At 41.5% G+C, this 17,413-nt stretch overlaps 1 protein-coding gene and 1 long non-coding RNA gene across 4 annotated transcripts in view; one reads left to right on the top strand and one right to left on the bottom strand.

Moving 5' to 3' along the window:
* The window catches only part of ENAH (ENAH, actin regulator), a 93,009-nt gene extending 91,692 nt beyond the window's left edge, over positions 1-1,317 (bottom strand). Inside the window, exon 1 of the mRNA XM_021390257.1 lies at positions 1,277-1,317. Within this exon, the coding sequence (XP_021245932.1) occupies positions 1,277-1,302 (26 nt within the window). The 5' untranslated portion in view covers positions 1,303-1,317. The remainder of the gene's footprint in view (positions 1-1,276) is intronic.
* LOC110395627 lies at positions 1,272-15,570 on the top strand. Of its 3 annotated transcripts, none has more exons than XR_002436529.1 (4): positions 1,272-1,356; positions 3,970-4,039; positions 8,098-8,193; positions 15,352-15,570. It is a non-coding gene; the product is annotated as an uncharacterized LOC110395627 (long non-coding RNA). The 3 variants fall into 3 exon arrangements; XR_002436530.1 differs by lacking the exon at positions 15,352-15,570 and adding an exon at positions 10,905-15,345; XR_002436528.1 differs by lacking the exon at positions 15,352-15,570 and adding an exon at positions 8,838-10,527.

The raw sequence follows: 17,413 nt of genomic DNA, 5'->3' as shown, positions 1-17,413 counted from the left end.
GGCGTCGGCGCCGGGGCGGGGGGGGGGAGTGGCCTTGTCCTGCGGAGGCCCTTGTCCTGCGGAGGCCCTTGTCCTGCGGAGGCCCTTGTCCTGCGGCTGTCCGTGTGCCGCGCCCGCAGCACGGAGGGAGCCCCGGGCCCAGCACTGCCGCCGGGCGAGGGGAGGGCTTGTCCCGCTCTGCTCTGCGCTGTGCGGCCTCACCTCTTGCACTGGGTGCAGGCTGGGTGCCACAGCATAAGACAGACATCATTGTGGTATAGAGCATCCACAAGTAGGCAGCAGAGGTGGTTCAGGGTCTGAAGGCAAGGTGTGTGAGGCCCGTGGGGTTACTTAGCCCAGAGCAGAGGAGCTGAGGGGAGGCCTCATGGCGGCTGCAGCTCCTCACAGGGAGCGGAGGGCAGCACTCTCTCTGACAGCCACAGGGCCCGAGGGAACATCATGGTGTTGGGGGTTAGGGAACAGTTCTTCACCAGAGGACAGCGGGCATGGAACAGGCTGCCCAGGGCAGCGGGCATGGCCCCGAGCTGCCAGAGTTCAAGTGGTGTCTGGACATTGCACTCAGACATAGGGTTTGGATTTTGGGTGGTGCTGGGTGGAGCCAGCAGTTGGTCTCTGAGCTCCTGGTGTTTCAAGCACGTGACACTGGCATTTCAAACTGGCTCTTCTTCAGCCCAGTTCTGTCCAGCACTGACTGCCTGCTCCCTTTGGTCTCAGTCAATGGAAATGAGGATCAAGGATCTCTCCAATTCCCAATGGCATTGAGGCAAATTTAGTGCTTTTGCATCACTGATTTCATCTTTCCTTCACAACTACCATTGTTTTCTAGGATTTAGTTATTAAAAATATATAGGATATGAAAAAGAAATGTATATATACCTTCTTCATAAATTTCTAGATTTTTAGATATAAAAAGGTACAGAATTTTAGAAACTATATAGAATGTGCTGAGTTGGAAGGGACCCATAAAGATCACTGAGTCCAACCGCAGGCTCCACACAGCACCACCCCAAATCCCAACCCTATGTCTGAAAGCATTCTTCAAATGCCCCTTGAACTCCAGCGCTGAGGCTGTGCCCACTGCCCTGGGCAGCCTGTTCCATGCCCACCGCCCTCTGGGGCAGACTCTGTCCCTAGCCCCCTCCTGGACCTCCCCTGACACAGCTCCATGCCATTCCCTTGGGCCCTGTCGCTGTCACCAGAGAGAACAGATCGCCCCTGCCTCTCTGCTCCCCTGTGAGGAAGCTGCTGACCTAGGATCCACAGATTTGTTTCTTACCGTGAGTCTCGTTTATGTGACAGCATGCACACGTCTTTCTTGTTCAACGTGGTACCTGAGGCAGGGCCTTCCACGGTCAGGTAAGGGTTTCAGTAACACAACAGAAGCAGAGCTAGTCAATTTAGGAAAAAACAAAAGTCAATTGTTAGAAATACTAATTCAGAAAAAAGGATAGGCTCTGAAATTCAAGCTGATGAATACCAATTTTGTGAGGAAATTAACATGTTTTTACTGGCATAGGGATGATGTCAATGAAAATGTATCTGTAGAGGTGAATCACAAAATGCAGATGAGTAATCAGAAGAAAAGCAGCATCATACTCTTAAAAATTAAGTGGGTACTTTTGACAACAATGTTCACGCAGTTTGAAATAGGGGACTCAAACGAATCCTGCTAAATGCATTCCTCTTAATTGCTTCCATTAAATACTCAGGACGCTTGTGACTGACTGTGGACCTTAAGAATCTTGACGAGTCAGGAATTTTCTAAGGTCTGTGGTTACTGTATCACCAGAATGTCCTCCAAATAAAAGGTTTCAAAAGTAAGCCATTCTGACAGTGAAAAAGCAGCCAAATATAAATGTGAAGATCTATATCCAACTGATATATCTAAGCTTCTATATAGATATATGCCAGATCTATATCTAGCTGGCTGTAGGAGATACATCAGTAGGAAACAATGGCAGAGATGTTGGGAAAAAAAAAAAGGAGTCTGTTCTTCTGTTCTGAGATCTCAGTTGTTCTACACTAGAAAATATGAGGATGCTAATGCAACTGTTCTGATGTGACTGTTCGGTCACATTAGTCACATCTAAAGGAACTTTGGCTGTGACAGGTGTATAAAAAACACTGAAAGTGTGCCTCAGCAACAAGTCTGCCTGGGAGGGAATGAAAATAGCTAGAAGCTGTTACTCCCAGGAAAAAAAAAAAGAAAAAAAACTATTATCATTATTTGTGTTATATTGCTTGGTGTTCTTAGCCAAATCAGATATGGTCATAGCTTGATTCCTCAAGACATGCAGAGTAGTACAACTGAATTTGTAAAAATGCCAGAAGAATCATTTTGTGTGCTGGTATCACGGATGTCACCAAGTGCAAAGTCATGCTGCATGCTAGCTTAGTCAAAAATCCCATTGAATTAATCTGTAACAAAATATTAAATCTGCAGAAGCTCATATTAGCAGTTATATGAGAAGGAGGGGAACCAAAATGATATAGGGCAGAAATCAATTATAAATGTTGAGCGTCTTTTAGTTTCCAGGTCCATTTAGAAATGTTATTGTCAAGAAATTAAAGCAGTTTAGCAGAAGAATGAGTTAGCGCCACGTACATACTTATGGTTCTGAATTATGCATTGAGAAATCTGTAATCTCTTGTAACTGGCCTGCATGTTCCCAAGCTGTGATCGTTAGATGCGTCCAAGTCAATTTGTGCAATCCTACCAATCATCTTTCTTACTGGTGGGATCCTCCAGTGGCAGAACATGGGTGTTCATGCCCTCGACAGCACCTCCCACCTCTCTCCGTAATTGCCATGACAGAAAAGATGTGGTAGAAAGCCTCAGTAGCTGGTGGTGTCATTACTAATAACGTAGGGCCACTGACGGCTTAAGAGGCAGAGGCACGTAATGGCTCTTAAAATTTGTGTCAGAGTGGTGTTTGTACCTTCTTTCCTTGGGATCCAAGCAGATCAGAGTGCCCAAAGCCACTTGGTATCCTTCCCCTTTAGTTTTTCTGCTGCTCAGCTGCAACTGAGGACCGGAATTCAGATGTGTCTGCTCAGGTTGGGCAGTATGGTGTGCCTCTGCTCCCAACAACTCAGTGGAGGCTTTCTGAATGCTAGAGAGATGGCTCACCCAGCCATTAACCAGAAGAGAATGTGTTTCTGCTTAGCGTCAGCCAGATGCAAGAGGTTTTGCAGGCTTCTCCTGAGCAAAGCCAGCTGAGGCTGGTCTCGTATCGTCAGCATGGATCATCCTCAACGCAGGATGAGGAGGATGCGTGACTAATGTTCTGGAGACACTGGGGGAATCCAAAAGCTTCAAAGAGCAGAATAATCCATTCTCTCACTGTGAGGTTTCCCCATCGTCTCTGAAACAGTCTTCCATTTTGCAGCCTTTGTTTCTCTGGAAAGTCTGTATTTAAGACAAAAAATGAGCCGAGATCTTCACGTTTCACAACAGTCAGTATCCTAGGGCAGCAGAGATTATGCAAGATCACTTTGGTGTTCTTTAATGCTCTGAGAATAGCATAATGCAGGATGCACATCAGAGAGCTTTCTGGAGTGGGGGGAAGTGGGTTTCTTGGTGGTTTAGGATTTTGTGAAGGTTATGGTTCTTTTTACTGTATGTGTCTATAGAGTTTGGGTTTTGAATATGTAGGAAAAGATTTTTTACTTTGCTTGCTGGAATTATTTTCTGTAGAATGAATATAGAAAGAAAATGTAATTTACTGCATAATAGAAGTGAGAGAATTGCAAAAACAAAGCACTTTCAGAGAGAAAGCTAATGCCTTCTCTGGTGGTAGTGACGGGATTTCCAAAAATAAATGGTGGGCTAAAAGAAAATGGCTGACAACGTGCTCCTGTTAACAATCCTGTTAACATTATCGAAACAGAAGTGAATTAAATAATTTAACGTATTATTCTCATCACTGATTATGTTAATCTAATTTGGAAATGTGTATTTTGCTTTAGACCAGACATGGAGCTGACGTCTCTACCAACTCCATGGGACTGAACAAGATGAGGACCGGGCTGTTGTAAGGTTAGTTAAAATATATTGAGTGGTATAATTCTTCCCGGTCTTTCTTTCCTTTACCCCCACGTCATTTTCAGTCTCAGGTTGCCACAAGTCAGCTGGCTGCTGAAGTCTTGTATAGCATACCATTAAAGAAAAACCTTTCAACCAAAAACTCTTCAGCTTTATTTTATTTATGAAATGATGCAGTATTTCTCAGCCATCTTCTGGGGGAAGGGGAGTAAACTATCTCTAAAATCCTTTTAGAATGCTAAAATAAACAATTACCGTTTCTGGGATGACTCAGCAGATAAATGCAGCAGTAGTCAGCAAGGACTTTCCCTAATGGAATCATATTTTTGTTTTATTGTTAAAAAAAAAAGGCAAAATAGCATGATCAGAAAAGGAATCGAATCCTTCATTATCAGACACAGTCCTTTGAATCCTGACTGTGAATCGCAGTCTTCCTGCCAACATACCCTGCTCCTTGTTAAACAAGTAAGCAGTTTATAGATCTTCCATCAAGCACATCTGAAGAGGAACAAAAACAACAGCTGAAGTTTTCCACAGTGCCTTTCCACCAAGGTTCCTAATAGTGCCCCTCATACTGTCAAACAGCATCATCAAATCCAACCACAAACCTCTGTAGACATGAGCCTGGAGTATGGTATGTGTCTTTCAGTCTGTTTGCAGTATACTCAAATATTTAAACCAAAATTCCTTGAATAAAAAGGGATTGTTTTTTTCCCCCCGGTATTATCATTAAAAGATTTTGTATTGTGCTGCAAGCTATTCAGTGAGGGCTGAAGCCTCTTTTTGTGTAAGCACTATCAAATGTGAACCAATGCGTTGTGTACAAAGCGTAAAAATGCTTTTCTGACATTCAGATGAATTATGATTGTTGTTTTGACCCTTGTCTATCATTCACCTCCGCTCCGCTGCTGACTTCTGTGGTTTCTGAGGTGACATGTTGATTTAGGACCACTGTGATAGACCAATCTCATCTCTTACTTTCCATCTAATTTTATACTTTTATCCCCTAATGGTCTTATTTGCCACCAGTCTGCATTCTTCTTATGCATTACCAATAAAATTTATTCATTATGTTCTTTGCTCTCCCTTTCTCTCTTAGAACAAATTGTACTCTGCTGCTTTATCTTATGCTGGAGGAAAGTCCAGGCACAAAGCTGGCCCAGGGTTTGGTTAAGATGGTTTTGAGCCATCTTTTCTTACAACTCCACATGAATTATGTTTTAAGTTCCTTAACTACAGCCAAGGATTTGAGCCATTATTAATTAGTTATTATTAATAATTGCTAAGTGCCTACAGTGCACTTGTAGCATGACGAAAACAAAGACACACCTCTTGCCTAAAAGAGCTGTTACTTTTCAAGTTTTGTCTACCCTGCAGCCCCCATATCCGAGCTAGTTCTAAAACTCTTATATCAGATAGCTGCTGTCAGTTACCTGCTACATTCTAGCTGAAACAGCACTGAGGTGTGCAAACAGCTGCTTACCTTGCTTCCTGGTCCCAGTGCCAGCCGCAGTTTGGCTTAGCAGGGCATTTTTGGCTTCCCCATACCCCTTCCTTCTATCAGAGTTTAAGTAGACAGATGCCGAAGGAGTTGGAAGCCTGTACCAAATTTCACCAGTTTTGAGCTACTTTGTAGTTTATCTTCAAAGGACAAACAAACAAAAGGAACATAATTGCAATACACACTGTGCCATAATGGGAATATCCAACTCTGACTTCACTGTAAATGCGTTCCGTCTTTCAACCATCTTTCTCCTCTCTCCTCCCTTCTATTTTAGATGACTGACAACACACTTACTATTGCTGGTTAGTTTCCATTCACTGCAAAGTTGGAATAACTTACGATAAAAGTCCTGTCCCAGTTATAGATGAATGACAACACTTTTACTATAGCTTGCTAGTTTCCACTGACTGCAAAGTTGGAATAACTTGCAACAAAAATAATGTCCCGATTATAGTTAAATGACAACACTTTTGCTATTGTGAGTTAGCATCTGTTGACTACGAGATTGGAAGAAAGTTACATTAAAAATATTGTTCCAATAAAGGTAGAAATTCAGTAAGATGATGATAACCTCTTTACTCCTTTCCAGCACTGCAGATTATGCTTTCTGGCAATAGCTAAAGCCAACTCCATAATTTGGAGTTCAAATTTAGTAAGTGATAAATCATGCATGAGACCCAAAATATAGAAAGCAGCAGTTGCAAAGATATTCTTCTTCAGTATTTTAGAAAGAACATCACAAAAATGTTTGCCAAATGAATTAACATTTCTATAAAAAGACACGAAGAAATGAGCTCTTAAGAGATTACAACACTAACACATGCCGTTATTATTACTATAACTAGTTAGCAGTAATTTCAAAGCTAAGATACGCTCTTATCTCAAAATCAAGGAGAAGGAATTCCTTACAACTGGCCCTAAGTTACACTGTCAGGACTATGCACCAGTAACAACAACATTCACTGTCTCTGCTGTGTGTTTGTTCTCCACTTCCTCTGTTAGTTTAGCTCCCATGTTTCATAAATACAATCACATAAACAGTGATGGATGTTTTCCTGCTTCCTCCAGCCTCAGACAGAACAGAACCATCTTATTCCCTATTTCCTAGCATTTTTCTAAGCCACTCATACTGATCACTTGCCACTGACTGGCACGGTACAGTCAGGAATTTGGGTACTATGGTCCACTCACTGCATTCTGAGCATAGCATTCACTAGAAAGTACTGCAGGACAGGTTAGATTCAAGAAACAATGGTTTTCATAGGGCCATGGCCTTTTTCAAACACTTGCTGAATGCTGGGGTTTCTAATTGACTATAAGAAAGCATTACTCTTCTGGAGAACATCAAAGTAAATAAATAGGGGTAGGAAAAGACCAGTAAAGGAACCTTTCCCGATTGATTATTTCAAGAGTTTTGCTTAAAAACCAACCTTACAACATCTGTAGTACATTTCACTGTCAGAAAGTTCTTCCTGCTATAACTTTCCTCATTTCTCCCTTTCTGTTATGCTTAGATAAATTCAGCCTTCCCTGTACTTTCATCCTCTTAATTATTGTCAACTTTATGTTGGGCTTCTTCAGACATGACCTGTTCCTAAAACGTCAGCCACTCCATGTCATAAATAAGATTTGTCAGTGTTCCCATAGCTCAGCTTCTCAAAGGCCTCTGCTAATATTTTGCAGCTTTGTTCAAAGCTCCCTCCCATGTTCCTGGTCCTGGGTGCAAAAACCCAATCTCTTTATTCAGTGTGCAGCCAGCTGCTCTTTGCTCCTGAATATGCAAACAGAAATCACATCTCACTTGAACATTTCTACTAGGGTTATTGCTACTCTAAACAATTCTGTGGATATATAATGAAAAGCAGGTAGCACCGACTGTGTGAAATGAAGAAAGGCTGATTTATACTAAAGCCCGAAGGGAGGTTCACACAATCATTTTATTTAATTGTTATGATTGGCTGAACATTTCTAACCCTTTAATTGTGAATAGAGGTTGCCTTGTGCTGTGAAATGATTCTTATAACAATGAGCCATTCATTCTGCTGTGACTACACCAGTGGGTGGAGGGGAAGTGCCAGCTTTGTAATGTTTGAAATTATTATTATTAAAACAACGTTACAGCTAGGATGTTGGCATACCTGCAAAGAAATCACAAGCCTTCCCTCTCTTACCTGTTTGTGCTTTAGAACCACCCTGAGCTGGAAGCAACAATAACCATTAGCATCTAATGGAGATGGTGTACTCCTAAAATCATCAGTAATATGAGCTGATGTGATGTTGAGAGAACATGTTCAGACAAAAAAAAAAAAAAAAGAGAGAAGTTTCTCCTTTTCTGCTTTTTCACAAGAGGTGATTGATAGGGTAAGACCAGTGCAGAAATAAGACAAACTGATGCTTTAGGATCGTTGCCTGTAACTTTAACAGAGAAGTAAGACATTTTACCCTAGTAAACATATTACTGATTGCATTCATATGTTTACTAAGTAAGAGGTGTTCTTCCCTCCTCTTACATACGGATCCCTGAGAAAAGCAGCTATTTTTTTTTCAGGAAGACCAAGCTGGTACATACTGCAGGAAGGTCTCGGACATGAGGCTTCTGCTTGAGCGTTTGTATGATCCTATTCTATGAAGCTGCTCTTTTCAGGTAAATTTTTGAATGAATCTTTGAACTCATAGAAACAAGGAAATTACCCTCATTATTTGTACGTGAGTTTTGTGAATGAGCCAGATCTTCAGCACACACAAATGAGACAGAGCTGACCCATATAAACACCCACCTTCCAGAGGGACCTTGCTTCTTTCCTTTGGCTTCAAACATAGCAGCGCATACTTCCATTTCCATGAAGATCTTTTACATCAGTTACATCTGATTCTTATGCTATAATTATGCACATAAAAAGTGGTTTGAAAATGCATTAATTAATTAAATTAAATAAGCACACAAGAGACTGCTCTGGAGTTTCTGTTCCTCCTCTAAGAATTTTGTGAAGTTAGCTGCAATTCACAAAACTGCTGAGCTTCACAAACGTTTCTCCTTCACATTTTCTGACTTGCACCTTTTGCACATCTTACTAGTTTCTGTGAGGGCTCACAAGCAGCCATAAGCGTATTTCTGTTCCCATGTCCTACTATATACATTTACTAAATCCTTTACGAGAGGTTTTCCTCAAAAGCTTAGAACTTCCTCTGACTTTGTTTTCACCTACCAAGTTCTGCGGGCATACTCTCCTGAAATTCTGACCTCACTTGTCTAATGATTTCTATCCAGCTATTGCATTCTCTTTACAGCAGCTATATGAAGAACCTATAAGAACCAGGAAAAGGCTGGTGTCCGTGTATTCAAAGGACTTGAATGTAAGCACAGATCATCCACAACACAACAAAAAAAGATCCATCTTGTTTAACTGTCCAGTGTTGCATCTCGTGGTCTCTTCTCCTGTCACTTCATTAAAAAAAAAAAAATCCTCATTTATTTAACATCATAATTATTATTACAGCTGTGAAATTGGATAGGAGTCTTAGGTGGAAGCAGAAACTGTAGAGTAATTGCACAGTGGTGGCCATTAGTAGAGCAAGACACAAAAAGTAATACTTGGATAGGAACAATGGCGTTCCAGGTGCTACAACAGAATTCATCAAAATGCCAAAATTTCTGAGTTGTCACCTCAAAGGAAAGAACTTTTGCCACTATCTCACTTTACTTCACTGTAGTTTTGTCCAAATGGGAGTATCATACAGAATTCTGCTTTGCTGTTTTCTGGCATCTTCAGCACACTGGAAATAAATGATGAAGACTCCCTGTGCTAACCAAACATAGATAATTTGAGAAATTGACTGGGAATCTTTGTGTCAGAAAAGGGAAGAGTTAGAAGCTGTGATCGCACGAAATACCAGTAATAATCCATGTTTAGAATGCATGGCGACAGAGCTCACACAAAAGGTTGGAGGGATAGATCTGATGATACTGCATGCTGTGTTCTCTCCCTACACTGCCTGCTAGGCTGCTTGAGGCGGCAGGATGGATCTTGGCACTCGTTGGTTTCATGCCTGTCATTACCATGACACTACCATACGTTCCCTTCAGCATTGTATATGTCTTCCTTTACCTCTCAGCAGCAGCAACATCAGTTGCTCAACAGGAAATATCTTGAAATAAGCCTTTCATCTGAGGAGTCTGCCAAAGTTAAAACACTTTTAGAAAGAGACAACTGATCTCCTGAACAGAAATAAATCTAAAATTAACTGAAACCAAAATCACATGTCTCCCCTCTACGCCCCCACCCAGGTCTCTGGGTTTGGGGAATTTTAAGCTGTACTCCATTCTGAAACTAAATCAGACCAGCAGTCTGCAAAGGAACATCAGATTCGAAGTTTGGTGGTGCGAGCTGAAATGATAACGTTCTATACTTAGATAGAAGCACAAAACTCTAGACTCATCTGTACTCATCAGATGTTTCCTAGAAACAAAATCTTATGATTTCAGTTCAATTAGATTGTGTATTTTAATTAATTCTCTACTCTTTCTCTGGAAGCAACTCATCAAATAGAAGAGGCATCTGCACTGTTCTAATTGACTTAAATGGAAATAATGAATGCACAACCTTAGGGTTGATTGGACACCTGGATTATTTCTCACTGAAAAAAATAATACATCTGTCCACAAGCAAATTTTGGGAGGAGAGGAAGTAGAAATTTCATCAGCAGAACATTAGAAAAAATGTGGACTACAATTACACACATTTATTAGGTAGAGCCTCTGCTCAATCCATTGTTTGAGCTTCAATTTAAAGCCTGAAATGAAAAAGCAACAGGTTGTTATTTTCGGGCATTTCTGTAATAGAGAAGAAGATAGGATATGTTTCACGTATCTAGCTGTAGACTATTGCTTCGAAAAAAAAAAAGAAGATACCGAAGACCATGTCTTCTGAATAAAAAACAGCAAGAACTGGGTTTGCTACCTTTATTCCTTCTGACTGAAACAATTCCCCTGAAATATATATATATATATATATATTTTTTTTTTTTTCCCCTAGAGAGAATGGGTTTATATTTTCTTGAAAGGATAATAGTATTGTTACACCGAGCAAGCAACAAGCCTTTCGGAAAAAAAGTACCTTGAACTAATTCTTACAGAATACAGACCATTTACTTTGCAAAATTAATCCCTTGTACATGGAATTCCATGCACAAAACACAAACCTCATGAATGATTCCCATAAGGATTCATTTAACAGGCTTCATTATGTGGAAAGGGTATAAAGCAACTGAAGACCTAAAATGGCTGCTCGGCATTGCATTGTTCTGTGGCTGCTAGTGTGATTTACAACTATGCGTTTTCTACTCTTGTTTTTTTAGCGTGGTGCTGAATTATAAATGAACAGCTGGATCCTGGGATTCTTCTTCTAGTTAGAAAATAAAATTAACCTGATCGTGGGACAGTTTTCTAATGCAGTAAGTCAATGAATTCTTTATAAGGAAATACATTACTTGGGGGAAAAGAGCCTAACCACTCAGAGCTTGCAGTTTTACTGTTCAGCAAAGAGTGAAGAATACAAGGTGCAAAAACAGACCACACCACTACAGAGCGGCTAGCTGGATACCATGTCGGTAATTGTATGGATACACAATTCACAGTGTGTTGCATGAACAAATATTTAAGCAACAAAAAAGGCGACTCGTATGCTTTGGCTTGATTTCAGCATACATGTGCAGTACGTTTGCCTATTGACGCAGGTATGGGACAACACATGTAAGATGAGACATCATCTTTAGCTCTCCTCACAATGTGAGTCTGACTGCTTAAGAACTGTGGTCCTTGTCTGAGATTAAATAATGTACACAAACGCTGCAATCTCATCCCAGGAACAAATCATAAATAATTACTGAGCATTTTGTTTCATAGATGACGCAAGCCCTGTCTCAGGGGCTTGCAGTCTACTCAATAATGGGCTAAACTGATTGAAAAGAATACACGAGGCAGAAATTAGAAGGGATCTAGCACTGTTCAATAGTAAAGGCTCAAGAGAAGACATTTGAACAAAGACAAATGGGAGACACAATGTTGAAATTCAAAGTCAAGAGGACACAAACATGAAAAAGCCATCTCAGTTTTGCTTTCATACAGCACACAGCCCCAAAACCTACTGGAGGTTGTGTATGTCACCGGAGTCGTGGATTTTAAATTCAAACTGATGCACATCCAGGTAGGCCCTGCTTACCTAAAAGATCCTGTTGTGCTTTGCGGTTGTAGGGAAGCACAGAGATGTACCATGTTAAAGTAAATTCACAGCCACATGAGATGGAAGGCCCAGGCCTCAGAAGGGTGCATGGATCATCCCCTTGCACTGGGAGATCTCCAGCACCCAGCCATGCTCATCTCTGCAGCCTGTCCCATGAGTTAGGGCGGGGTGTTTGTGCTGGCCTTGTTCCTCCTGCTTTACATCTCCATGCCCGCAGACCACAGCAACAAAAATAGCTCTCAGCCTTCCTCCAAGGTCCTGTGCAACAGGGACAGTTCTTCAGCTTCTTCCTTGTATTATAGGCATGGGTTAGGTTGATTTAGCCTTTTTTTCTTTCTTTCTTTTTTTTTTTTTTTTGTAAATAAGGCACCAGTATCTGCCAGCAACATTCCTCTCATTTTATCTGATCTCATAAGAATTATTTTTAGTAAGAACTAGTTTGCCCTGAAAGAAAGCTATTCTCTAAAAAAAGCTTTGTATAGTTAAGACATATGGGACAGAAGGAAGCCTGCATCTTGCATTACATTTTTTTTCCAGTCACCAGAAAAACCCTGAAATTGCCCTTTTTAGCAAACACAAAAGATAAATGGATTGGTTCTAAACTGAAAATAATAGATGTGCCTTGTGCCATTCTTGACAACCTTTTCTCCTTAGCTCACGGAACAGGAGCACAGCTCTTACCTTTTTTATAACAAAGTGACACAGGTACAGCTCCGCTGAAGTAACAGCTGCATAGCTGCAGCTGAATGGGAGCTATTTCTACCACTTCTGTTATAAAAATAATTGAAATAGTTTACAGCAGCAGTAATACCAGCCATTCCTCCTTTCTGACAAGCTTACAGGCACTATAGATGCTGCTTAGGGTCATCATACCCTGTATTTTTGTACACAGAGTCAGTGAATGGAATGCATGATATGCTTACTAAGCTACTTTGGATAAACATGGAAAAAATCTAGTGGTGTAGTTGTCACAGACCAGAATGATTGCATGTGCTGTGCAATTTGAAGGGAGATTCCTACCCGCTGTGTCATTTACCTTTTAGACGTTGCTGTTGCCTGGTATTTCATAACTCTTAATTCTTTAGATGCTCCACTGAGACTGTTATATACATATATGCATAAAAAAATGAGAGCTGTGCATTCTTGCATGACGTCATGCTATAGCCCACAAACAGCTCTATTAATCCTTACCATGTTTGGGAACAAAGGGCAAGGGATACTGATGACGTATGCTTTGAGTCACAATCATTTCCTTTTCACACTTGGAAAACAGAGCTCCTCTCCTTTACATGCATTTAATGTACACATGCATAGCCTTGGGATGTCACAACAGCTGGAAGAAAACACTCTTCTGTTTTGGACATAAATCAAAGACAGCCATGGTCCTGTGCTAAATGATAGATCAGTTGGTGAGGTGAATTCAGCAAAAACTGCCATGAGTTAATTTTTAACTTGGTCTTCTAAGCCATGACCCTCCAAGTCTTAAAGATCTCTGAGTAGGTTGGGCTCTGCTATGCATGAATTAATTGCTCGCATAAGTGATACAACAGTAAATGGAGTCCTGAGTCATGAAAGCCTTTGGGAAAATAATTGTGTGCATCTGCGCAACATATATCACAGGGAGACCTTGCTGATGGCTGCATTCCCTGGCACAACTGGAATGTACACACTATACTTCAGTTCCTACTAATTCATTAAACCAGCAGGGAGAGAACGATGGCATTAAGCATGAAACTGGCATCCAAGATACCACAGGGTCTGCTGCTCCCTCCCGCTTCCTATGTGGGATTCTGAATGCCTCCTCCCACGTCCCAAGCACTGCTGCTCTGTGCCTTGTGGTAACCTCACCCTCCCAGAAAGGCTGAGAGAGGGCAAATGCATTTAAGGTGAACTGTGGTCTTTGGCTGAAATTTACAAAGTAAGTGTACATTGTGACGTCATGGATCATGAACATTAGGCTTTCTCTAGCTGAGGTTTGTCGTTTTCCATATAAGTCACTGTTTTCAGCTACTTAGAACATTGGCAGGTATTAATTGTAATATTATTGTAGTTCAGGATATCAACCTCATTTCAATATTTTTGGAAAATTCTAGCCAAAGTAACCCACTCAGGAGAAAAAGACCATTTTGCCTTTAAAAAGTTAACATATACATATATATATATAAGAAATCTTAGCATATCCTTAATCTAAAGTATGAAGGGATCACAAATGCTGACATCAAGGAGGTACCTTTTGCTGTCCATACAATGCGCCTCTCAATTTGGCCAAACCTCTGAAAATCATTTTGCATTTGTTTAGTCAAGAACGGACAGGCTCAGATTAAACTCGTGTTATGTGACAAAGAGCTGGGTAGGAATTGATGTTGACCTTGCAACTATTGCTCATCTGCTTTGACCACTTGCATTTTAATACGGTCTTTATTTCTGCCACTTCATGCAGAGGTTCCTCCAAGTCATCTAGTGCATAGGAATTACTTCAACCTTTTATTCTTAGCGTCAGTAAGCATTCATGTGGTGGTAGTCCCGAAGTCGGGGGGTGTTGTGTAAGTACAGAAGAGAGCCAATCTATTCACTTACAACTCTGCAAATCTAAAGAACCTAGACCGTTAATTCAGTAGCTGGAACTTTTCTCTGCAGTGCTGGAATTGAATTGAGCCCCAATCCCCAGCTTATCTCACTTGTCTTCCTTCTTTGTTGTTTTTTTTCCTTCAATCTTTAGGCTTTCGTTTCTTTTCTTTCATTTAGTTTCGCACTTTTCAGTAAGAAAGAGAGCATTCTGTACTTCTCACCGTTCCCCATGCCTGTTTTCCCTTCCACTTCTACTTCTGTGCTTTTTTCCCACAATTAGCTCTTTTTTTTTCCTTTTCCATTTTCATTTTTATTTTCCTCTTCTGTCATGAGGAATGAATCTTGGATCTCACATTATCTTTGAAATTCTTTGAACCCATATTACGTATTCAGACCACCTCTATAGTCACAAGAGCTCAAACTTGATTTCTTTTAAAGAAATTTTGATAAAAACCGTTTGTGGGCAGCCTTCCAACTATGACATCAGTCTTATGACATTTACCCGAGTTTGCTGACATCCTGAAAGAATGATCTCAAGAGCTGAACTCTCCTGCCTGAGAGCGCCAGCAATGGTACAATGTAGTCAGTAATTAGCGAGTCAACAGCTGATTATCTGGGGGTTCAAATGGTGGAGGGGGAGAGGATGAAGCCCACCAAGAAGCAAGATCTGGAAATGGATGAAAGAAGGATGTGAATGAGAGGATGACGGAAAAGCTGAGGAAAAATGGAGGAGGAAGAAGAGGAACCCAAGAGCCCAGAGGCGGGAGTAGCAGTAGCCTAGAGGGATTTTCTTTGTGTGATGGAGAAGAAGAAAAAAAGTACTGATTAAATATTAGTTACAACGTAATTTTAATCCACAAACAAAGCTCCTGGTAATATCAGTATGAAATCCAGTGATAACTGCAGAGATTACAACGAAACATGATAGCCTGCCTTCTTTTCCTGTCAGCTCTGCTCTATCATCTTCCTGATCCATTCCTATTTTCTCTGCCTAGACCTGCCCAGCTCCTGCTGAAACAAATAGGAGCTTTGCCATCGACTTCAGGAGGAGCACAGTTGGGCCACACTGGTGAATTACTGCAAATTGAGGCCAGCCTGGGCAATGTGCTTGCTGAAGGGCCGGTTCTACTGCAGGAAGCAGGGGACATTTTACTGACAGCATTAATGCGCTGCGGAGCAATAAAACTACTGGGTTCTGCCCTGTTATGGAGCAACACGGCAAAAATTGCGGAATCCACAATATTACCCTACCCACAGTTTTCCATTGACCCTAATTATAGTTTTGTTGCTAAACCTATGTAATTTGATTTTCAGCAGCACAACAAAAAGACAGGAGCTCAGCAGTTCCTGGAGCAATTGCACGCAGCTTGCTGGACAAATGTATTTTGCTTGTAGCCAGGAATAACGAACTGCGAAAGTAACACGTCTAAACACTGAGTCTCCAGCTGGACTAAAGGGCAAGAAGGAACTTCCACCAGTTAGTCAGAGCTGCCCTGCCCACAGCTCAGCATCAGGCCCCAGATGCTCAATGCTGATGACTGGTTGTTACACTAGCGGCAGGTGGTAGATTCAGTCTAGGCTGCAGTGCCCTTGCACTTTTATTCTAAGCGCAGTTCTCCTTTCTTCAGAGATACCAAAAGGCTGAAGCAGCGCTGATGTGGCACTTGGACCTTCTCCTGCTTGTCTTGGTTATCCTCTCACTTGCATTATCCACTGCCATTTTAAAAGTGATTTTATAACTCAAGTGTCCGCTGGTTGCTCAGTCTCCATCCTTGCAGCTCTCACTGCCCAGCATGCTGGCTCTGGCTGGGACGGAGCCAGCTTTCCCCACAGCAGCCCACTCCGTGCTGTGCTGTGCACTTGTAGCCCAATCAGCACCAATATCCCACCAGGACCTGCTCTGAAATCAGTAAGCCACTTCACAGCAGATACTGCTCTTGAGCTGTAGCTCTCCAATAAATAACCATTTTATTCACCACATGAATTTTTCTTTGGATACTAAAGCGTTCCGTTATTCTCACACATATGTATTCTTGTTGGCTTTGCTGCTCGAGGCCCTACCCCCATTGCAGCCTACCTTACTGTTGCCATCCAGGTGTCAGCCTGCAGTGAGCTGATGCTGCCCCAGCCCCAGCCCATGAGTATTGCTGGGGGAGCACCAAGTCCCCGCCAGCTGCTCCATCCCCTGTCATGGAGGCTCTCACCGGGCGGCAGGGTACCCGGCAGGAAGGCCATGCTTCTACCTCAAAGCAGTGCAAATCCAGTCATAAATCCAGTCGAGGAGAGTTTAAGTAGGCAACTGGGCTTTCCACAAAGGAACCGAGGTGTGACTGAGGTCCTTCATGCCAGCTCATTCCTCACCACCAAGTAATGCTACCGGTGTTTGAGGGAATTGGGAATTCTCTGCTACAGTGAGAAGAAGCAAGGGACACGACTTCAGATTGCTGCTGATTTTGTTTTGCTTTCTAAGGCAGCATGATAGAAACTCGGATTCTAATTATCTTTTTTTTTTTTTTTTTTTTTTAAGTAGCGGTGCCGAACCAATTCCCATCAGTGCTTTTCCTAAGATCAGAAGCAAAGCTGCCTTTAAAATGTATTTTTCAGATTCCAAGCCAGTTATATTAGAACAGCGACCAAGACAAATCCATTCCATGGTGCTCTCATTCTGTGTTCAATAATAAATAGGGAAAAAAAAATACTATTGAAATGCCAAATCCTGCAAGGTGCTGAGAAATGCAGACTATTGTCTGAGCCTGCACTCTGACCCTGGCTAAAGCAGAGTAAGCACACATGGCACTTGGAAAGCAAATCAAACACAGTTTAGAAAATACATTCGAGCAGATAAAAATAATGAAAGGTTTACCACTTTGCAAAAATAATACGCTCAGTAGAAGACAACCTCTTGAAGTCTGGTATGTGTCAACATAACACCTTCCCATGCTTAAATTTTCTAAACTGCGTAATACAGACATTTATAGGTATGTGCTTCAAATTTAAAATAATCTCTTCAGAAGAAGCAGACGATTTCTTTTTCTGACACATTGACAGGGAATAATG

The sequence above is a fragment of the Numida meleagris genome, chromosome 3, assembly GCF_002078875.1.
Source record: "Numida meleagris isolate 19003 breed g44 Domestic line chromosome 3, NumMel1.0, whole genome shotgun sequence".
Taxonomy (NCBI): Eukaryota; Metazoa; Chordata; class Aves; order Galliformes; family Numididae; genus Numida; species Numida meleagris.
The sequence above is the reverse complement of the archived record's forward strand: the minus strand, read 5'-3'. Positions and strand labels throughout refer to the sequence as shown.